We start from the raw sequence: 24363 nt of genomic DNA on the forward strand, positions 1-24363 counted from the left end.
TCAAATATAATATAATGCAATATAAACCATAGAATATTCATGATATTTCAAAGAAGACTTTATGTCCAAAAAACATGGTAGTACCATGGTACCATGTCCAAATTACTGTCCAAAGTAATGGAAATGGTAATGGTAACGAAGTAATGGAAAAACATGGAAATCCCTCATATGTGTATCAGCACAGCCTGAATAAACCATATACCATGGAATAGCTTTTGCTTTATCCACATGGCTTTTTTATACATTTAAAATATTATATTTATACATGCACTTTATACAAATAATCTTGTTTACCTGTGATATGTATCCAGGTGAAGTGTTTTCTCCTGTCTGTCTTTAGCGTAGATCTCCCGTGCTCCTCATGGTACATGTATCGACCAGCGTGGCATCTTCTGCTTCCAGCTCCTCTGCAAAGAGGTAGAAAAAAGTATGAAGCAAGCTATAATTTTATATAATTACCATTTACTGAATGCCTAATGCTCATGCAGCATTGGAAAGCCCAATTCATTCTAGTGAATCAGTTCATTTGAGCACAGATGTACCAAAATGATTCACCAGTTCGACGCATTTGAGATTAGGCCTTTTTTTTCAGAAAGACAAAAATCTAAAATTGCTTTCAGTGACGTCTCTCTGCTGTCAAGCAGAAGCATTTCTCACATTAAAGAGATCTCCAGCGACTCTTTCTTACAGGGAAAAACACCTTATCCGTCCAAATACATTCTTTCCAGTGTGAATTGCACATTTCAGACATCACAGGCCAAGCTTCAGTCAATGAAAACATCTTATGTGTGTGATGTAGTAATCACTGTCAAATTACTGTTCAAGCGTGACACACGCAGACAAACCCCAAATGTGACACACATTAACTAACACCCCACACCCAAACCATCCGACTGCCACAACATACACAAACCTCCAGCCTTTCTGTGTGGCTTGCGGAGGTGGTCTAAAAATCCTCAGCCACTGACCTCAAACTCATTAGCTGTGATAGAGACAATTTAACACGTTCCGTCTGGCATAGCCGGCGTTATCACGCTGACACAAAGAGCCGAGCCAGGCGGTGCTCTCCTTTCAAAACAGTCTGCTTTCATATGGTAACAGTTCCTGGGTGGCATGAGTTTCAGCATGTAACGCGAGCCCTTCTGAAGCGCACATACGCACGGCCTTATCTCCAGCCTCCACAGGGCTATGAATTCCAGCGCCTGGAGGGCAGCTTTCTCTAAGCACTCATGTGTGGCAGAGCTCAAGGATGAAGCATGGCTTTGTGCTGCATGGGCCTGTGGAATAGTCCATGCACAGACAGCATCCGCTTAAGCGCACATTGAAAACTTGTGCTAGAGTCTACATAGTTTCACCAGAAGCTGTCACATAACATTACACAGAATGAGAATCATCATGGTTTAGGATGGGGTGAAACAGTGGGCATGTTCCAAAAAGAAAAAGAAATGAAGCCAGTCAGATGGAACTTATCTAAAAAATAATAAAAATACCCAGGTGAAAAACATTTTACATAAAACATAGTCACAAGCAAATTAACTTTATCTTACACTGTAAAATATCTTAAGAAATTTGTATGTTATAAAATTGTTAAATGAATGAAAAATTTATGTAATGTTATATTATGAGATAAATATTATAAAGAAAAACATTTTACATCAACATATTTAATGTTTTCAATATATTTTAAATAATATATAACATTATAAATATATAAAATAACTACATATATTATAAATATATTTATTTATAGAATTCATTTGAAAGGAATTTAATTTTAATTTCAATTTATTTATCTCGCGTTTACAATTTTGTTACAAATTAAAATAAAATGGTAAAATTATATTTACATGCTCTGAAGAAAAAGGAAATAAATGCTAGGCTTTTGTGGATTGATACAAAAGAGTCTATATTATTTATGGTTTCTAGATATGGTTCGCTTCTATGTAACCCTATAAGACTTTCCACTTGTTTTATCACCTGCCAGAAGGAAATCATAAATCTTATGGCAGTATTAGTATAATGAGTTGTATAGTTGCAGGAGGAGATATGTTAGGATATAAAGAACATTTAGTTTTTGCTTACACAAAATGACAAAGCTGGTCATACAGCACATAAAAACAATGATTTAAGTATTTCATTGCCAGCATCATTTATCAATGTTTCACTGACAAATTTATGGTTGTTAATAAAACCAACCATGGATATAATGCACACAAACACACATCCAGATGGCTGGCTGGATGAGCTCTGTTATGAGATGGTGTGAAAGACTTATTATTGCTGATGTTATTGACAACAGACGATGATGAATCCAGATGGGCAATATAATCAGCTCTGGTTATAGAACTGGACGCTGTTGTATCTTCACATATACATGCTGTTAGCACTTATACAAAGATCTCATTTCACTAACCATAAACATGCATGCATGACTTACATGTGAAACATGATCAAATCCATAACCCTAAACTAAACAGCAGACAAATTATATCATGAAGGATGCGGCTCATTGTCTAAAGATTTTCAAAAAACCCTCTTTTGCTTTAGAAAATGCAAAAATCTAGTTACTGTCTTCAGAGTGATGATGTAATAATTAGGTCATCACTGTAATTCAATGCAGCCATGACTACGGTATTTATTTTTTGACATCACTAAAACAGAAACTTTTATCTGGATGGAAATTCCTGGATGGAGTACATTCATAACTAACTACCTAATTTAAGATAAATATATATATGTGAAAAGGATTAACAGAATCTGAAATGTAAAAATAGAATAGCATAAACAATTTTTCATTTTTTTCAATCCATTAAAAAGTCCTGAAGTAATAGTAGATCAAAATGATCAAGATGAACAGCCTGCTCTTCCTGTGTGGACAGGCTCATCAGAGCAGAAGACAGAACATCAGGGCGGGTAGCCATAGCGTGGGTGTGTGTGTGTGTGTGTGTGTGTGTGTGTGTGTGTGTGTGTGTGTGTGTGTGTGTGTGTGTGTGTGTGTGTGTGTGTGTGTGTGTGTGTGTGTGTGTGTGTGTGTGTGTGTGTGTGTGTGTGTGGCACACAGTGTAAGGTTCAGGCTATTGTATCCGACAGTTGCTCAAGCCTCTCCCAGCACCGCCTAAAACACTTACATTCGGTCTCTTTGCAGTGATCAACAAGTACAGCAGTAGTTTAGTCAAGTCAAAAATCAAGTTAAGCTTCAGGGAATAAAGTATAGAAAGAAGAATCGAAAGAGGAGGGAGATCAACATTGATAATAAGAAATGTTTCTTGAGGAGCAAACAAGCCGATTATAATGATTTCTGAAGGAGCGTGTGACACTGAAGACTGGAGCAATGATGCTGAAAATTCAGCTTTGATCGCAGGAATAAATTACATTTTTTAAAATATATTCAAATAGAAAAGTTATTTTAAATTTTAATAATATATCAGAATATTACTGTTTTTACTGTGTTTTTGACCAGATAAATGCAGCCGTGTTAAGCAGAAGAGACTTCTTTCAAAAATATTGAAAGAATTTCGCTGTGATATCTTGTCCTTTTAACAGTTAAAGGGATAGTTCACCAACAAATGAAAATTCTGTCATTAATGGCGCTGTTGTACATCCTTACGCTGTTGATGTAGTAAATACAGTGCAGGGTTTTCGAGTTAGTAACAGCTACGCCAGAACGCAGGCATACCATTGGCCGATGCTGAGGCAGGAGCTAGCCAATGGCGTAACTCGGAAGCGCTGCACTGTATTTACATCAACAGCATTGTTGCTTTATAAAATTAAGGTTGAACCACTGGAGTCACATGGACTATTTTAACAAAAGTGGAAATTACGTTGTTGTCTATGGAGGTGCAGAGAACTCTCGGATTTCATCAAAAATATCTTCATTTGTGTTCCGAAGATGAACGAAGGTCTTCCAGGTTTGGAACAACTTGAGGGGGAGCAATTTTTATTTTTGGGTAAACTAACCCTTTAAGGGGGATTCCTGTTTCCAGACATTGACAGCGCATTGGTCAGTTACTCCGTGTTCACAGAAAGTTTCAGTCCTTTCAATATAAAAGTCTTTGGTACTGACTGACTCACTCATGAAGCGTAACAATGTGACTTCTGTTGCTGATCATGGTCTAGGACATTTTTTTTCAAGTGAAAGGAAAGCAGTTGCATTAGTGCTGTATCATGAATAACTCTGCTTCGCATCGTGCCTTCAGCCATGACTTATGATCCAACACAGCCTCTCGTACCTTGTTGCTTTATACATATATGACTGATCACATCTACATTGTTCAGTTGGCCGAATTGAATTTATGATAATTAAATTGCATCAATTCACAGAATTTAAATTTGGCCAACTGAAAAATGTAGATGTGATCAGTCACTGGAAAAAAATGTTTTACAGTGCACATAATGAAAGCTGCAACACTGGATGCAATGTAACTCCATCAAAGCTGTAATTTATAAATGCATTTTTGCTGGAAAATGAGGACATACATTCCAAAGCATTACTCATTTGTTTCTTTCTACAAATGCTTCCAAGACTATCACAAATCATTTAGACAGAACATAATCTATGTCAGCCAACTAGATAACGTTGTGACATGGTGATTTGCAACAACACTATTTAATACATCACGGTAAACTAAATGTATATGTTTACATAAAACACAGTGAATGATAGCCTAGAAATCTAGACGCACCCTAGCGACAGCAAATCTAATTTGCCGCGAATGTCGTCTAGCAACTCTCAAAACTTTTCTGAGCTGTAAACGCCAAACTCTGGTCGGGACAATCACATCGTGTATAGAGTCGGTGGGCGGGGCTTAACATAATGACGGCCGAGTTGCGTTTGCGTGCTGCTAGTAAACACAGAAACTGGCGACCGGCAGCCTTTCGAATCAGCTTTGACAGCGACTCTGGAAGACTTGGAGTTAAGCTTTTCTCTGAGAAAAGAACAAAGAACGGCACTGAAGTCATTCTTAAAAAGGGAAGATGTGTTCTGAGTTTAGCCGACTGGATACGGCGAAAGTTTAATCTATCAACAAGCTCTGCTTCACCTCCATTGCTCTGGTTGGTGTAGCGCTATCCTATCGCGAGCAGAGGGAGTTTGAAAGACAACCGTTTATCCCGCCCCTCGGATTGAGCCCTGTCTATGGTGAGTTTCATTTTCCAGACCAAACATCTTGATGTCGGTCTGGCTTGTCAGGCTAAGTGAATGCAGCATTACAAGAGAAAACTAAATTGATGTAATTTTCTGCCAGTTAAGTTTACAGACATTTTCATTAACCCTAAAACACAACACAATGTAATGCACAATTCAAAATGCGGGTAAAAAAAATGTAAAATTCATAATAACAGCATATTGTGCCTATTACTGCCTTTTTTAGAGCTAAGATAAGCTAAGACAACACTGCCCTGAGTTCCCTCATCTGACCCCAAACTCTCTCTCAGGCTATCCATACTGTTAATCCCCACTTAATCTGAACCCTTTTAGCCCGGTTAAGGTTATAAATTAAGCTTAAAGCAATTCCAAAGACAAAATGCATGTATATAAAATTGTCAAACCAATACAGAAAAGATATTCAGTAGCAAAATACATAAAACCATCGGTCACTCATTAACGGCTGTTGATCTAGCAGATGTGTTTTCAGTGTGTATAAAAGCAGCATGTGGTTGAACAGTAAACATTTCAATGGTATCAATGGTCACATAATGAGAATCTTTTGATGGTTGCTTGACAAAAACACTTTCTGTTTTCAGACTAAAGAAAGCAGAAAGAAACTTTTCCCACAAGAGAAAGAGCCGGGCTGAAATGTGAAGACATCACTGTAAGATATTACTCGCATCTCCCAACCATAAAGCCAGATCTCTTCTGCACTTCTCCAAACCACCAGCTGTGTAATTTAACTATCTCAACAAATTCCCTCAATGAGAAACAGAAGTTACATCATTTACTTGGACAACAATAGAAGCGCTGTCATTCGGGACAGTCCTTTTCGGGGGCCCCTCGCTGTGTTATGAGTTATGAGTTATGGCTGCATTTTTACTCTGCATAGAAGCCACATCTAAGCAACAAATACTGAGTGACTTCAGTACAGAGAGGCAGACTAAACGTATTTACACAAAACTACAACAGCTTGAATGTTAAGTGACAACAAGACCTTCTCCTCCTCGCCAAATTTACCAGTATAAAATTTACCAGCACGCCACTGATTTACGCTATTATTTACGGCCCAAAAACAGGCAAGCAATTTGCACTGCTCTTGGTAGATTGCGTTGGTCATTATGGAAATGATCCGGCTGCGTCTGTGTTCATTCATTTGCTTTTCGCCAGTAGATCACGCAGAACTGTCCACACCCCATGAGCTTTTATGAAATTGCGCTCTCACACTAATTTGCTCTGTTTTGTATATCTGGCCCTTAATGTGATACCTTAATATCTTAACACTGTGAACAATTTGCTAAAGATTATCCAAAACAATTTTGCTACATAAAATCATGAGAAAGTATTTAAAAAGGAGCTAAATTGCCAAAAATATGTTTGGAATCACATACTGTAAGAGAAGTAATACATTACATTTCAAAGAAAGTGACTGTCTGTCTGTCTGTCTGTCTGTCTGTCTGTCTGTCTGTCTGCCTGCCTGCCTGCCTGCCTGCCTGCCTGCCTGCCTGCCTGCCTGCCTGCCTGCCTATCTATCTATCTATCTATCTATCTATCTATCTATCTATCTATCTATCTATCTATCTATCTATCTATCTATCTATCTATCTATCTATCTATCTATCTATCTATCTATCTATCTATCTATCTATCTATCTATCTATCTATCTATCTATCTATCTTCATACATGTGTATATATAGAAATATGAATATCCTTGTAAAATGTATTAAAAAAATCTTAACAGTTCACAGTAGCTCTACGTTATTTTATTGATAAACTTTTTATTTTGTATCTTTTTTTTTTACATTAGAAAATAATTTGCCGTTCCATTTAACACTCTTTCACACTAGTGTTGAGATAAATGATCATGCATGATGTCACTACATGTGGGTGTGGCCCAATCAAATTCAATTTTTAGGGAGCCGCCAAGAATATGGAATAGAAGAAAGATTTACCTCATGTAGAAAACAACTAACAACATAGGAAATGTTTTGGACTGGGAATCCATTCAAAAATGTTGTTTTAGTAAATTTGCTTGCACGAAACTGACAGTCAGCTATACTGAACCAACAACTATAATTGATCAAAAGAATAAATGCAGTGAACTGATGCTCCAGGCCAAGCAAAAGCTTCTGTAGGATTGTGTGTTGCCGACTAGCTCTGGCTTGCTTGGAATCCAGAGGCCGAGATTTTGTCTCATTTGCCCTCAGGACGTTATTTTGCGGAAGCTATTTTAAAAAGCATAATAGCAGGCAATTTAGACCAACTGTCAGCTGTCCTATTTTCCCGACACCCTTCCTGTTTCTCTGTGTAGAGGTGTAAGCTCGCCAATTACTGAATTACTGGTATTGAGTAACTGTGGGGAAATCGCAGGCATGAAGACAAAGATACCTAAATCTGACCGCTTCTGTCAGGCTATTTCAATCTAAAACAGATGTGCTGGATCTTTTGACTACAACCAGGAGGTCTTGGTAGGTTCAGGAATAAGCTGAAATATTTCCTTTAGAGTAGTGGATTTAATGACCAAAAGGGCCCTGCGTGACCTAATTAAGTTATAATCTGTGTATTAATAAACATTGTTCTTGTAATACACATTAAAAATGTCATGCTTTTCTGTAAGTCGCTTTGGATAAAAGCGTCTGCTAAATGATTAAATGTAAAATGTATGCAATGCAACCATTAAAATTGTATTCATTTTTCAGATGGTTTTATCCAAAGCAACTTACAAATGAATGTACATAAACACATGATTGCATTTTCTGAATGCTTTAGCCCAAATAGTTCAGTGTCTCATCTTCAAAAAAAAAGCACAGAACACCTCTGCCAGGACAAAAGACATGCAGTATTTACATTGTTTCAAAAGTTTTGGCAGGTGAGGAGCGATTTTACAAGCAAGTCTGAATAAGGCTCTGGATGCCAGTAAAAGAACGAAATGACATACCTAACAGAAACAGTTAGGTATGAATTGTTAATGGTCCTGAAATAAACACGACATTCTAACCCTTGCAGTCATGAAAACAGCTCAGCTCTACGGCTGGAGAACACAGACACTAAAGGTATTTAAAGAAACGGCTGCAGCTCACGGGTTTCACCTGGACAGTCTCATCACTCGCTTTAAACCATGTTTGGTATCTACCGTGACAAAGTACAGACGGACTGCACTTGTGCATGATGTTTCTTTAGAGTGAGAGCAACTATTTTGGCATGCAGACTTGATACCTTCGGTCTTAGGGATTTGTGAGATTTGGCCTTGGACTTGTTTACGGCTACACTAGTGATATACCATAGAAACAGACAAAGTTACTGGCTCCGGCAGCCAGTTCCACTGCATGTGAACTAAACAACCTCTCTGTATTATCTCTTAGCTGTCAACCACCTCATTTTGGACTATAGTAATGGTTAACAAAAATTATCCAATAATTAAAAATATTTCATTATGTTATATATGTTTTTATTGAGGGCTCTTATATATACACATTCCCCTAAAGGATTATTAGGAACACCACACTAATACTGTGTTTGACCCCCTTTCGCCTTTAGAACTGCCTTAATTCTACGTGGCATTGATTCAACAAGGTGCTGAAAACATTCTTTAGAAATGTTGGCCCATATTGATAGGATAGTATCTTGCAGTTGATGGAGATTTGTGGGATGCACATCCAGGGCACGAAGCTCCCGCTCCACCACATCCCAAAGATGCTCTATTGAGATCTGGTGACTGTAGGGGCCATTTTAGTACAGTGATGGATCCATGTTCTCATTCTGTTTACACCAAATTCCAACCTGGTCTCGCAGAATTCCGTGAAATCAACACGGACCCTTAACTCAAAAATCTGTGGTAGTTTCACGGAATCGCCGAAAATTCAGTGATGGGTTCATGGAAGTGATGCCTATGTAAGTCAATGACAGGCAGCATCCGTGATCCACACACGGATTCCCTGTTCCAACACCTTATAGGTGCCAGTCCTGGTGTCAAAACAGCCCTGACCCGTCGAGGCATGGACTTCATTAGACCCATGAGGATGTGCTGTGGTATCTGGCACCAACATGGTCTGCAACATTGCGTAGGTAGGTAATACGTGTCAAAGTAACATCCACATGGATGGCAGGATGCCATCAGAACAGGTTTCCCAGCAGAACATTGCACAAAGCATCACAACGCCTCCGCTGGCTTGCCATCTTCTTATAGTGCATCCTGTTGCCATGTGTTCCCAAGGTAAGTGACGCATATGCACCTGGCCATCCACGTTATATAAAGGAAAACGTGATTCATCAGACCAGGCCACCTTCTTCCATTGCTCCGTGGTCCAGTTCTGATGCTCACGTGCCCACTGTTGGTGCTTTCACCGATGGAAAAGGGTCAGCATGGGCACTCTGACTGGTCTGCGGCTATGCAGCCCCATATATGCAATAAACTGTGATGCACTGTGTATTCTGACACCTTTCTATCAGAACCAGCATCAACTTCTTGATCAATTTGAGCTACAGTAGCTTGTCTGTTCCGGACCTTCGCTCCCCACGTGCATCAATGAGCATTGGCCGCCTATGACCCTGTTGCCGGACCACTTTTGACAGATACTGACCACTGCAGACCGGGAACACCCCACAAGAGCTGTAGTTTTGGAGATGCTCTGACCCAGGTCGTCTAGCCATCACAATTTGGCCCAGGTCAAACTCACTCAAATCCTTACATTTGCCATTTTTCCTGCTTCTAACACGTCGACTTTGATGACAAAGAGATAATCAGTGTTATTCATAATGTCATAATGTTATGCCTGATTTGTGTATATGATGTATAAAAGTTCTATAATACTAATTTATAATAACATATTTATATGCTGCCTTCAACATCACAGCTCAGGATAGTCACTAGTGAAGTTTCTTCACATTGACTGTCACATTGGTAGAAAAAAAGAATGATTATAATTATTATCTTAAAAAGATTGAGGAGAGCAAATTTAGTCATTTTATATTATATGTTATAATGGCTGCAATGCTGCTGACATCAGAGTGAATAGTGAAGTTATATCATTTATCATCACCAAGTCACAAGCGAAAACTCATTTGGAAAAAAATAAGGGCTAAAGATGTTGAGAATCTGTCACAATCAAACAGCCTGGGTCTGCTTTGTCAAACCCTGATCCCGAGGCTGCGTGGTTAGTGGTCCGATGGCAAATGAATCCCTGCTCTTGTTGTTTTTTTCACATCACAGTTCTCCCAGATGTTCTGATTTACACTGTCCCTCATGGTATATGTATACAACTGTCCTCAGCCGCTCTAAATATTGAAATTTGTTCCAATGTTAGGATGGCGAAAATAAATCCTTGTCACACAGGAAAAGATCATTCTTCCACAAGTAAAATAAACAGGGCTGAAAAGGTGCTGTAAGCGATTTCAGCCGTTTGCTAACTTCCGTCATCTTGCTTCAATCACGTTCCCCCTCTCCACAGGCATGTCAGTAAACTGGATGAAAGCTGCTTTATAATACCTGGAGAAAGCTATTTGTTAGCAATCCCATTCCTCTCAATGCTCAGCTGCTGCATGCACCCCTGGAAGTACTGTACGTGACTTGAAATCTGCCATCTTTGCTTAAGGGCTAAATGCCATGTGGCTAATCACTCTGGAGGCGCAGGAAACAATGTCATGGCAACAGTGATTGGTTGATGGTACCACAAGTCTCTTTTTCATCACAAAGACAAATGTGATTTCTCTGACAATAGGGCCATTTTATTTCTAGTGTTCCAAGAAAATCTCTTACAGCTCTTTTAAAGCGGAAATGTTCGACCTGTTCATAAGAATGGGAAAAAACCCACATGAAAACACTTTATAGAAGAAGTGTGGCAGAAGGGTGTGAATGCAGTAATAACCAACATACTTATCTTGTTAAGAGCTGGGATAATCATTAAACCACATAAAAAAAATACTGATTTACAACCATTAAACAGCTGTCTGATCAGTTTACTGTATATGCCACAAAGTTGACTTTTGAAATAGTAATAAGGGCTGGGCAGCATGGCAGTATACACTTTGACTGTAAAAGGGTTTATATTCCAATACAGTGCGGTTCAAAAGTGCAAAAACACTTTAACAAGCTACATGACACATTCTCTATGATTTGAGAATGTTTCTAAATGTTTCTTCTTTTTTGGAAGCAAGAACATCTACAAAGAGTCACTAGGAGATATATATATATATATATATATATATATATATATATATATATATATATATATATATATATATATATATATATATATATATATATATATATATATATATATATATATATATACACAACCCCAAATCAGAAAATGTTGGGACAGTTTGGAAAACGCAAATAAAAAAAGAAAGTAGTGATTTCTAAATTTACTTTGACTTGTATTTCATTGCAGACAATATGAACACAAAATATTTCATGTTTTGTCTGGTCAACTTCATGTCATTTGTAAATATGCATCCTTTCCTGTCATTCAGACCTGCAACACATTTCAAAAAAAGTTGGGACAGGAGCAATTTAGGGCTAGTAATGAGGTAAAAGGGTTAAATAATGATGTGATTTGAAACCGGTGATGTCAACAGGTGATTGAAATTATGATTTGGTACAAAAGCAGCATCCAAGAAAGATCTAATCCTTTAGGAGCAAAGATGGGCAGAGGATCGCCAGTTTGCCAACAAATACGTGAGAAAATTATTGCAATGTTTAAAAATAATGTTCCTCAAAGAAAGATAGGAAGAGATTTGGATATTTCACATTCAACAGTGCATAACATAATTACAAGATTCAATGAATCTGGAGGAATTTCAGTGCGTAAAGGACAAGGCCGCAAGACTGAGCTGAACAACCGTGATCTCCGATCCCTCAGGCGGCACTGCATCAAGAATCGTCATTCATCTATAAGCGATATCACCACATGGGCTCAGGACTACTTTGACAAACCTTTGTCAAGTACCACAATACGTAGTTACATCCACAAATGCCAGTTAAAACTGTACTGTGCCAAAAGGAAGCATTATGTTAACAGTGTCCAGAAGCGCCGTCGACTTCTCTGGGCTCGGAGGCATCTGGGATGGACCATCACACAGTAGAAATGTGTACTGTGGTCAGATGAATCAGTATTTCAGGCATTTTTTTGGGAGGAATGGACGCCGTGTGCTCCGGACCAAAGCAGAAAAGGATCATCCAGACTGTTACCAGCAACAAGTCCAAAAGCCAGGGTCTGTCATGGTATGGGGTTGTGTCAGTGCCCTTGGCAAAGATAACTTGCACTTCTGTGAAGGCACCATTAATGCTGAAAAGTACATAGAGATTTTGGAGCATAACATGCTGCCTTCAAGAAGATATCTTTTCCAGGGACGTCCATGCATATTTCAACAAGACAATGCAAAACCACATTCTGCACACTTTACAAAGTCCTGGCTGCGGAGGAAGAGGGTACGGGTACTTGACTGGCCTGCCTGCAGTCCCGACCTGTCTCCAATAGAGAATGTGTGGCGCATTTTGAAGCGCAAAATGCGACAACGAAGACCCCGTACTGTTGCCCACTTTAAGACTTTTATTGCAGGAAGAATGGGACAAAATTACACCTGAAACATTTCATCACTTGGTGTCTTCAGTCCCTAAACGTCTTTTAAGTGTTGTGAAAAGGAATGGCAACATTACAAAGTGGTAAATGCTTTACTGTCCTAACTTTTTTTGAAATGTGTTGCAGGTCTGAATGACAGGAAAGGATGCATATTTACAAATGACATGAAGTTGACCAGACAAAACATGACATATTTTGTGTTCATATTGTCTGCAATGAAATACAAGTCAAAGTAATTTTAGAAATCACTTCTTTTTTTTTTATTTGCACATTCCATACTGCCCCAACTTTTTCTGATTTGGGGTTGTATATATATATATACATATAATTGTTATATATCGATTAATCGATTTGGCAGCTCTAATATATATATTTTTTCTAACAATGTGAAAGTTTTTGCTGGCACTTTTGATGCATCCTTGTCAATTTTATGCATCCTTGTTGAATAAAATTATTTTTTTTTTTTTTTTTTTAAATTACATAAAAATAACTTCCAACTTTCCAGTAAAAAATTACTATATTTTAACATAACCATCACTACTACTGTAATAAACAGCACTCATTTGTCTGCCAGTAGCAGGAGTGACTTGTTTATCTTCTTCAGATATAATTCTTTCCCTACAGGTGCATTCCACTGACATCATTAACACTGAGCAAGAAATGACATCGCAATTATAGCAACTACAGTAAGAGCTTGTTATGTCAGGTTTGAGGGCTAAACTGCTGGGGAATTAAAGTTCAAATCCTTAAACACACAGCTCCCTGAAGCCAGGTTAAAAAGAGCGAGAAAGGCTGCTGGCGGTGATCCAGGCCTGAAAAAAAGGCCTCCGACGTGTTCCAATAGTTTACAGAGGACAGCATAAAAGGATGTGTCAGAGAATATTTCACGGTCAAACACCTGTATCTCTGGAAACTATTTGGAGGAGAAATGGTAAATATGCTGGATAGTTTACATCAAAAATCCGATTTAGAACTGTATGGGGACTGACGGCATACATTTAGAGCTCTATTTATTGGAGTGCTTTTGAATTGAAACCACGTGTTAGGACACTTTAAAGCTTGGTCGCTGTTCTTCAAAGGGAAAAAAGACAGAAATGACCCTGGCCTGCACACTCTACCAAGCGGATAACTCCTAAGAACACACATGAGTCCCATTTTGCACATGCTTGAAATGTATCATATGGTAAACAAAGTTTTTTTTTCCTCCCATTTTGTGCCCCTTCAGTCCTTGTTTAAAACACCTCTTGAAACCATTTTGACATTGCAAATCCAGCTTTTAATTTCTATTTAGTCTGAGTCCTGATAATCACCTCTCAGTTCCCCTTCACCTCTCGCTCTCGGGGTATTTGCTTTCACAGTGGTGCAGATCTTTTCGCCCCATTTCTCTTGTTATTCTTCAGGTAATCCCTGGCTCAAAGGAGGAAGCCCCAGGGTCATCACCAATAACCCCCTCCAGGCTGACACCATAAACCCCTCTGAAAAGCTTCAGACGGTTGTGGGAAAGAGGGCAGGTGGACTAAAATCCCAAAGAGAGTGATGTCTTATGAGGGTCTATGGCAAGACAGCAAGTCAAGTTTTTCCTTTTGTTCAGTTCTTGAATTTCAGGCCAAATAGGATTTTTTTCCTGCTGCGAGAACGTGTTGGCAGATGTTGAAATTTGAAAGTTACAGCCAATTTTAAAGTACCTGACGGTTCCCAATAAACATTTCAAAGCATATAGACAGAAGTTGGGACGCTGCTTTTGATATTACAAAGTCCACATACACACTATAGCTAATTAAGATTGTCATTCCTCTCTGGAGTATTTAATCTCATTCTATATAGAGTTCAGCTATTTACAAAACTGAAAAACTTATTCAAGTTTGATTTAAAAAAAAAATAGCTGGATAGAGTTCGAAAGTTTGTGGTTGTTAAGATTTTATGAAAGCTTCATAATTTTTTATGAAAGTATGAAAGCTTGTTTCTGGCAAAGAATTAAACATTTTAAAAGTTAATTGCAACTTTTTTTCTCACAAATGTGAGTTTATATCATATCTTTATGTCTTTGTGTGATATAGTCAGAATTGCGAGAAAAAAAAGTCTATAACACGCAATTGCACTATGTTTTGTAAAAAAAAAACGTAATTGTTTTTAAATGTTTAATTCTGTGGTAGAAATGAGCTTCCATTAGCCTAGAAAGCTTGTTTTTTCAGTTAGATTAAAAGATTTAAGAGACTAAAACACAAGGTGCAAATGGGTATGCGTCTCCCTTATGTGATCCAATCGACTAAACCTCATCTTAATACCAGGTGTAATCAGGGCCTTTGATAAATACAAAGTCCAAAGGAACATCATCTATTTGACATAGAACATTTTGGTAAAAATGCACAAGTCTTACTGTCACTTTTTTTTTTATACCAATTTAATGCTTTCTTGCTAAATAAAAGTATTTCTGTCAAAAAAGAAAAGCGTGCTGAGCCCAAACCTTAACCAGTAGTATCTTTTATTAAGCTAATATTGCTTCAAAAAAGCCCACACCAAACATTTTAAATAGTTGACATCCATGTTTCTTGTTTACAACCTGAATATGTCAAACTGTTTCTATGGCTGTCACTACGTCAGCCATGTCAAATATAAGATGTAACACCTGTATTTGCACACACACAGAACAATCTACTTTAAAATTATTCTCAAAATGTGTGTGTGTGTGGCTTGGTAGCCTTAAAAGCCTGTTGAGTAGGCCAATAGTACAGATCACTTGGCTTTGAGAGGATCAGCTTCTATCCTAACACTGTCCTTTCTATAAGAGAAATGGCACAAGAAGTTGGATCATCATTAAAAGGCAGAAGACAACCTGTTGAGTTCAAAGTAAGAAGCTAAAAGTGTGTCAGGTGTCTGGAGAACATCAGAGTCCATGAACCTGGCTTGCTATGTGGCAACTGACCTGAATAAACATCTGGCTAAACAGCATGAAATGCAAGTTAGTTTAGAGAGTAAAATAAAGGGATGGTTTGCACAAAAATGACCATGGTTTGAAATTATCACTCCAAACCTGTGGAACAAACTCTGCAGAACACAAAAGGTGAATATTTAACCAAGCCACTTTTTTCAATACAATGAATGTGAGGACAGGGGCTATCAATTCCCTAAATTACAAAAAGCACTGTAAAAGTGGTCCATACTGTACTCATACTTAAAAGTCTCCAGGCAAAAAATTCAGCTTGTTTCTCACACAAAGCTACTGTGTTTTGTTTTAAAAGTCTTTAAATGTAACACACAAGTCGTACACTAGGAATACTTTTATGATATTTGTATGATTATTTTATGCCGCTTTTCCTTTTTGAAGCTAGGAAACTAGTGGCGGAAAGAGCTCAACACACAACTGTAAATTGTGTGTTGAAATTAAGAAAACATCTTCATCAATTTAACAACACGTGCTGCAAATACAGAAACGTGTGCACATCGCCGGATGGACCGGTGACGAGGTTTCACACTGCATGACTTTACAATAGGATGAAACACAGACAAGTTTGTCGGGTCCACAAACTAAGTTTCGCAATCAAACATGCGAGTAGTGATAAGGAAATCATCCGCAAGACTCGCGCAAGACTCTCTCAACTCGGTTGTGGTACAGCTCCGATGAAACCTCAAATAGACATGGGTGCTCCTGCCAAAGTTTGATGAAACTGTCCACCATTTCTTGGGTCCAAATAGAAAGAGAAGGAGCCTCTTTCAGAAGCAATCCTTGTCAAGTTAAGTCAAGTCAACTTTATTTATATAGCACTTTTACAATGACGACGGTTTCAAAGCAGCTTTACAGTGTTAAACAAGACAATATTGCAACAAAATTTGATTCAGCTGTACAGTTGTTCTGGAGAAAACGGTGATGTTATCAGCTTATTGTAATTTATCATATACCGACAATGTTGGCAGATCAGTATTATAGTTAATTAATTAAGACCTAATAAATTAATTTTATTTGGATATTTAGTTGAATAACTAATTTAGTCAATATTTTAGTGTCCCCAACTGAGAGAGCCAAAGGTGACATTCTTGCTTGCTGATATTTTGGTCCATAATAACTCCTCCCCGAACTTCCCGTCACCCATCTTGTGCTTTCACTGCTGTAGGTCATTTCCGATGTAGTTGTCAGTCAGAACACATTTCACACAGCAAGAATCGCCGACGGGTCCAGATATTTAGCATGCCAAATATCTCACAGGCGTCGGTGACCCATTGCCATTTCTCTCAGATTTTATTAAATTTATTTATTTATTTATTTATTTATTTATTTATTTATTTATTTATTTATTTATATAGCACATTTAATGCAACAGCTTTACAAACACTAAAAACCCATAAGTAAAAGGAATACAGAGAAATATACAGAGAAAGCACACAGATTTTCTCAGACCGCATCATTGATAATGCACACTGCGTAATTGTCACTCATGCGAATGTGCACCGATTTGCTTTGATTTCGGCTATTTGTCGACAATTCCCCAAAATCTGTCAGTGAGTGAAAATCGGGGATATAATGAACGCGCCATTAGGGGGGTGAGTGTAACGGACATAAGCCAGTAAGAGTTGTGTGTGTAAACCTCACTCAGGAGCTCTAGTGACTGACACTAGTGTCTTTAGATTCCTTATTAGCGCCCGCCTCTTATACGCCGGAGACCCAGGTCTGAATCCCACTCAGAATGTATTTCTGTATTTGGTTGCATTATGAGTATTTGCAGCACGTGTTGTCAAACTGATGAAGATGTTTTCTTAATTTGCTGGAGTTTTTCTATTTGCAGAGCGTTGAGCTCTACCTGCCACTGTACAATAGTCCTCATTCCTTACAAACGCATGACAAAGTATCTTTTGCATTCCACAGAAGATAGAACAGTTATTAAATGTTTGGAATGATGCGAGGGTTAATAAATGAAGGCTGTTTCAAATTTTCCTGGACAGTGGTTTCATACCATCAGCCTGGAAACATTCCACTCTGATCCCAGTGCCCAAGATGCAGATTCGTTAAAAATGACTTGCGCCCGATTGTGTTCTTACATCTTTGCAAATGTATGGAGCACATAGTGTGTAAGGATTTATCATTCAAACCCGAGATATCTATTGACCCCCTGCAATTTGCCTACTGTGCTAAAACTCTCTCAGTCTTCTGTACAAAGTTCAACATCATCTAGATAAACCAAATCATTTTGTTAGAATTCTTTTCATGGATTTAATAATACCGTCCAACCTCATCTTCTTTTAAAGTGCCTTTATGATTTAGGCTTTAGTAGCTGAATGATTTCATGGAATTTTTAAAAGAACAACCTCTGTATGTATAATATCCTGTCTGACTGCTTGGCTTTAAATACTGGTGTACCGCAGGCATGTGTAGCCTACTGTCTCCAATACTGTTCTCCGTATACATTATTGAATCACAGTGTGATGATGATAATCTTTCCCTCATAAAGTATGCTGCTGATATGGCATTGGTTTCCTATCAGAAGGAAATTAACTGCTCCTCATACTTTGAGCATATTGATTTTTTTCTTATTCATTGGTTTGATAGTAGTTTTTTATATTCTAATATTGAAAAGACAAAAGAACTATGCTTGAGGAACCAAACGAGAATAGGCCTTGCAACAAACCAGTCTACATAAAGGGATAAACTGTACAGAAGGTCTCAAATTTTAAATACCTATGAACAATTATTCATATTACATTTAAATTTGACAGTAATGTAGAGTCCATCCATAAGAGTTTTAACATTAGCACAAATACTCTAACTATGGTTTAAGGTCAAAGACTGAGTACCCTAGTGAAAAAACATATACCAAGATGTATTTAAAATATATTAAGTATACTATAAACCCATTAAAATATTTACTGACATAAGGCTTGAGACTTACTGATATATTATAGTTAAACTTGATTTGGAGTACTACTTTATCCAAATCTAAAAAAAAGTTTGTTTTAATATCACTTTTAGTAAGGATAGTATGATCACTGTATGACATCAGTCTTAAATGCAAGATGTTTAAAGTGTATCTAAAGTATACTTGCAACTTTAGAAAAATCATATGTACTTAAAATAATAATAATAATAATATACTTCAAAAAAATAATTTAAATAGACCTCAGCACTATTTCTGGAAAACTAAAGTGCATTAAGTACAATTTAGCAGACCAGAATTACCAACAGTACAATATTAAGTACATAAATATGTACATTTATTTGTAGTATACGCAGAATAAAATAAATGTATTTTAAATACATTGTGGTATATAAATTTTTTCACAAGGGTGTTCTTATAATATTGTTTGATGGTACGGTAATATAACATTTAAACAGAAGAGCAAACTTTCACAAATAGTCAATCAAGCAAATAAGAAACAACACTCACTCCAGGACTTCCAGGAAAAAACCTCAATTGTGATTTTTAAAGACCACACTCACCCCCTTCACTCCACTTTTGAAATGCTTCCATCTGGCCTCAGAATCAAAATTCCTTTGGCCAGAAGAGATATGTTTGTACCAATGGCAGCGATTTTTTTTAAATCACACTATTTTCAGAAGTAACATAATTACTGTGCAAGTAATGGTTGGCATTATAGCACATTTTAATTGATTGTTTAGATGTTTAAAAACTGATTATATATGTGTATATATTTTTTTTATACATATAAGCATGATGTAATCACGCTGAAAAGGTCACACTGAATGTGGGCGGAAGTAACGTTTACAAGCAAACGTTCGAACACTAATACAAAGAAAACAGGTAAAACAATGATTCATTAAATAATAAATATATCAATATACAATCAAATTTGAACGATCCTCCTTCTCCACACTTTTAAACAATGGGGCGGTATACCACCCACATGCCTGGCTCATCGCAGACCGGTACAAGACGATCAATCGTGGTCAAAAAACATATTCATTAAAAAAAAGAAAGAAAGACATGGAAATCTTGGATGGCATTGGGGTGAGTAAATTATCAGAACTTTTTCATTTTGAGGGGAACTAATCCTTTAAGCACATACGCAGAATTAGTCTAATTTTGCGTACACTATTCCTTTAAAAAAACATCTTGTAAATTATAAAACGATCATTTAGAGAGAAAGAAAATCCCTTATTTATAAGTCACATGTCCTGTTTCGCAAGAATGCTGATGTCAAAGGCTGTTTTTCATGGCTTCCATGTGTATACTGTACAGCACATATTATGTCTTGTAATGACTGGTACTCATGAATCAGTAATGAGTGATGTAGGTAACTGAGATGTCGACAGTCATGTCTGCCTTATAACACAGGGAAAAAATGATGCTAAAAAAAAACTTTAAAAAAAACGGCTAGCACTGAGAGTTTGTGCAGACTCTCATGATATGAAAAATATGGAAGGTATGTCTGACCTGATGCTACATCATCACCAGTGTATGACTGGAGGTAACATGAGTCATGTGTGAGTAGAGGTTTTGTGCATGTGTGCCGCAGCTGAAAGCGCTGCTATGGCCTGTATCGCAATGGTAACCTGATGATCCTGAAGTTTAAAGAGAGGGAGATCTGTTAAGCCCCCCAAAGAAGGGACAAATGGGATTGTTGGTTGCCCCTGAAAACTGTGAACTAACCTGATCATATAGGTATTTTGGCATGAACTCTCCTACATACATTTACATGCATACACTTTGGCTGTAAAAACTTTTTCTGTATAAAGTACAGAGAAGAATACAACATTTAAAATGGAAAAAACAAAATAAATTGCATAGGAAATCAGCCCAGGTCAAGGTTAAAGTCTAAAACTTGAAAGTGGACTAAGGTTAAACTAAAAATCAAGATTTGTCTTGTTATTTTTATGGGCACAAAGACTTCACAATTTATGGACATAACTTAAAGTAAACTAAAGTATTATATGCATGCATCAAACTGTCCTACCTCTCTCCTCCTCTTCTTCACTCTCTATCACTTCAGAAAGTTAGTCAGATGATGCCTTGATTATGTATTTATGTTTCAATATTCCACTTTTGCTCCAATGCTTAATCCGGAATAGGGGAAACAGAATGCTCTTGTCATCCAGTCCGAAGCAGCTCCTGTTGTTGAGAAATTGATTGCTGTGGTAGTTAGAGCCAGAAGTCCCCTGTCTTAGTGCCTCCTCTGTGGACGAGGAATCCACAGGTCCTAAAACCTGACAGGTTCATGCCTTTATGAGAAGAAAGTCATTTTCAAATCTCAAAAGGACAGTTCACCCAAAAATGTAATTATTTACTCACCCAGGCTGGTATTTCTTTCTTCTGAGGAAATGTTCTGTGGAATGTCCAATTCCAAATGCTCTTTTACACATAAGAAATATGGTGATTTACACTGCAACACAAAAAACAACAACTAAACTAAGTGTTCTAAATATATAATGTCATGCAATATAGTAATGCATTGAAATTTGAATGCTATGAAAATTATTAAAGGATTTTAAATGAACGATCCCTTTAAAAGCCACCTCTACTAGCCAATAAATGTGCAATGATATTACAGTAATATGAATGTTGAGTGTAGCACAATATTCAAAACAAGTACACAAGTACAAGTGTGAAAAGTGTCCATTAGATCCTAGATACTGAGAAATTGATTCCACTTTACTACTGGTTCCCTCAAGAGTTTTCTAAGAGTTTTTCAATTTATGAGTAAAATAAGATCTGTGGTAAACATTACTAGACGATACTTTGACGTTTTGAAACTCTCGAGGGAACTACTGCTGAATGCAGTAGTCTTCTGGTTTTGACGTCATCCTGCACCACTCATTTTGGCAGGTGGAGGGTCTCCATAAGATAGTGCCTCTAGTGTCTGGCTAACAAACAGAATTCTCTAGCAGATTAAACAACTGAAAGTGTGATGATTCATAGTATTTATACGGCTTCATTGCAGCCAAAATAACTAGTGACTCAGGCTTAAAACTTGTATACTTAACCCATCTCACAGTTTGAACAGTACAAATAAAATTCTTCTTAGATGGGCCTGCTTGGAGTCTGCATATGGTTAAGTTAAATGTGACTCAACCCTGTGAGTTGTCTTTGTTGATGAGGGATCGTAAAAGAGCGCATATGCTAACCTCTTAAAATAGCAAGCTGAAGAGCAAAACAACACAAAGAGACAACAGCAATCACTGGAATTTCACACGTGACAACGGCAGTCACAAATCTAGTGCCACTGCCGTAGATAGACCGCATGACCTCAGAGACGTCACCTGAACATCACCAGCATTATTAAACAAAGAGTATGCATGGCTGTCATACATTCACTGCACCACTTCGAAATCACAGATTCTACATCTTGGAGTCTGACTACATGTATTTAACGTATATTAGCGTTACCTGTAGATTTCAATTTCTGTGTCATTTGGTCCTTTCTGGGTAACACATAAATCCACCATTAAAATTATACGTTTAATTATTCCTGCTGCTGTGAGAAAAGGCCATAAATGATCCACCACCTGCAGCATCCACACATTCGATATAGCCTAGCCGGGACTCTTTCTTTATTTATCTATCTTCTTTGCGAACAGCAGAAGCTCGAATTTCCCGCGGAAACCCACCAGTACCACTCAAATTATAACACATTATTACAATATTACCATTTTGATTCGGGTAAGGAGAACACTTTTGAACACTGGCTGGTAATGTATTTGGATCATTTTTAACTAGAAAAACTTATGGACTGCAGCTTTAAATTAAAACTGTGTGACACAGATTCAGAGGTTCTCGCATAAGATTTCCGAAAATTTCTGCTACATCCTGAGGTAATTCCAAAAATGAAATGCAGGGATAATGAGGATTCTTTAACAAATGCACATGGTTAACAAATGCACAGGCTCATTTGCACAGTGATGAAGCTGCCTAGCAGCACATGTTTGGTTACAGTTTGGGGCCAATCAAAGACTCATAAACATCTGTTTTCCACTCTGAAGACTGAATTGCAACACTCTTTAAAGCTGCATAGAAAATAATTTGTCAATGAAAATAAATAAATAAATAAAAATGCAACAACATATTTAACCATTATTCATCAACTTCTAGATTGTTCTGCAGATATCCAACTTCCTCACTGTTCAAGCAGCAAAAAATGTAATTTGCCTAGCTCCCTTTGCGGATATCATGGCGGTCACGGTCCGCTAACCGTATGTGTTTGCCAAACAAATATATGACACTTTTTCTCCTTTTTCTCTTCTTTTCTTTTTTAGAGTGTTACACAAAGGTCTTGTCTTTCATTGGTGGAGACAGCGTGATAGATTCTGACTACTGCACAGATGAAGGTCACATGAGGGGATGCATAATGATGTCAAAATCAAAGCCCATCACAATCTATAAAACTCCTTCAAAGGTTAACAGTGTTTCTTGCTGCATGAAAAGGGTTTAAGGGAATACATGATAGGAAATGTTCCTTTTTGCAGACAGACAATCAAGTTAAAGATGTGTGTAATATGTAACTGGGTAAATATATTTTTGAGGTTTGCAGTCCAAACAGTATTTGTTCTTGTTGATGTTGGCACGGGGCTCAGGACTATTGTTTCTAGCACGGAAAGTAAGAGGGAAGCTATTGAGTGATCGGCAGAGATTTAATAGGCAGGATAGAAAGTGGTACAAAAAATGTGCTGAGTAAAAGAACAAAACTAAAGTAACCACTTTGAGGGAAATTGTGTTTTTCAGTGCTTAACTGATTAAAAAAAACATTTGTACTAATTAATCACACATTTTTAATGATTAATTCCACCTAACATTAAAGTTTTATATTGTAATAATTTCACATTTAATCTCCAAATGAATAACATAAAGATGATATATTTGAAATATTTGATCCAACAGGAAGGAAATAAACAGAGATAGAATGAAGATATCATTTTCTCTTTGTCTTTTGTTCTTTCATTTACATTAATTACAGACGTCACTGCAGCAGGTTTATTAGGCTGCTGTCACTTTAAGACCTGACGTGCATACAAAGTCCTCACAAATCTTCATGTGTTCATTTAACATTTTTAACTCATTTAAGACTGTGCTTACAAGGATACTCAACAAAGCAGACATTTTGGTGTACTTTTGCAAGGTTTTGTCTGTTCAAGCGTGCAAGAAAATGCAGCCAATCTGTCTGAAGTGGCATTCTGTGCGCATGAGTCCTGTGTGTGACCTCTCACAGACAGGAGATTTACAGACGCACACCAGTACAGATTTAAGTTAAGATTTAAGGCCTTATTTTTGGATGGTTTAATAGCACTGATAGCATGCTCATATACAGTAGCACAGCCAAAGGATGACAGAAAAAACTGATGCTGCGTTCATTGCGCAAAATATTTTTAAAGACTTAAACTGAAAAAAAAATTATCACATGTGTTAACACACTAATTTTCACAGCCCTATATTTCTTTTTCATATTATTACTCCTGATGTAGTCTTTTAGATAAAATCGGGTGCTCTTATGCCGGGTACATGCTGCATGATTTTCACATTACACAACGGTCTGTGGTAACATTTAGTTGCATTTAGCACTGTGGCGAGGTGAACGAGCGAGAGACATGGGAGGAGCGAGCGAGCGAGACCGGGGACGTGATTGCGAAAGAGCGTCACCTGCGTGTCACACCGGTCCTGAGATCTCTCATGAGGGAGCTCGGAGGCATTTAAGGACG

The 24363-nt window shown here is 37.5% G+C and overlaps 1 protein-coding gene across 7 annotated transcripts in view; it reads right to left on the minus strand.

The window, feature by feature from the left end:
* ngfb (nerve growth factor b (beta polypeptide)) overlaps positions 1-24363 on the minus strand; it is an 89212-nt gene that overhangs the window by 4603 nt on the left and 60246 nt on the right. For 4 of the 7 annotated variants that reach the window (XM_067460343.1, XM_067460342.1, XM_067460347.1 and 1 more), the window contains 3 exons: positions 20966-21056; positions 20631-20880; positions 295-407 (listed from right to left, as the gene is read on the minus strand). In XM_067460343.1, the coding sequence (XP_067316444.1) occupies positions 295-370 (76 nt within the window). In that variant the 5' untranslated portion in view covers positions 371-407; positions 20631-20880; positions 20966-21056. Of the gene's footprint in view, positions 1-294; positions 408-20630; positions 20896-20965; positions 21057-24363 lie in introns of all 7 variants that reach the window. The other 3 variants (XM_067460344.1, XM_067460348.1, XM_067460341.1) reach the window with 3 other exon arrangements.

Source organism: Pseudorasbora parva, chromosome 12 (assembly GCF_024679245.1).
Source record: "Pseudorasbora parva isolate DD20220531a chromosome 12, ASM2467924v1, whole genome shotgun sequence".
Taxonomy (NCBI): Eukaryota; Metazoa; Chordata; class Actinopteri; order Cypriniformes; family Gobionidae; genus Pseudorasbora; species Pseudorasbora parva.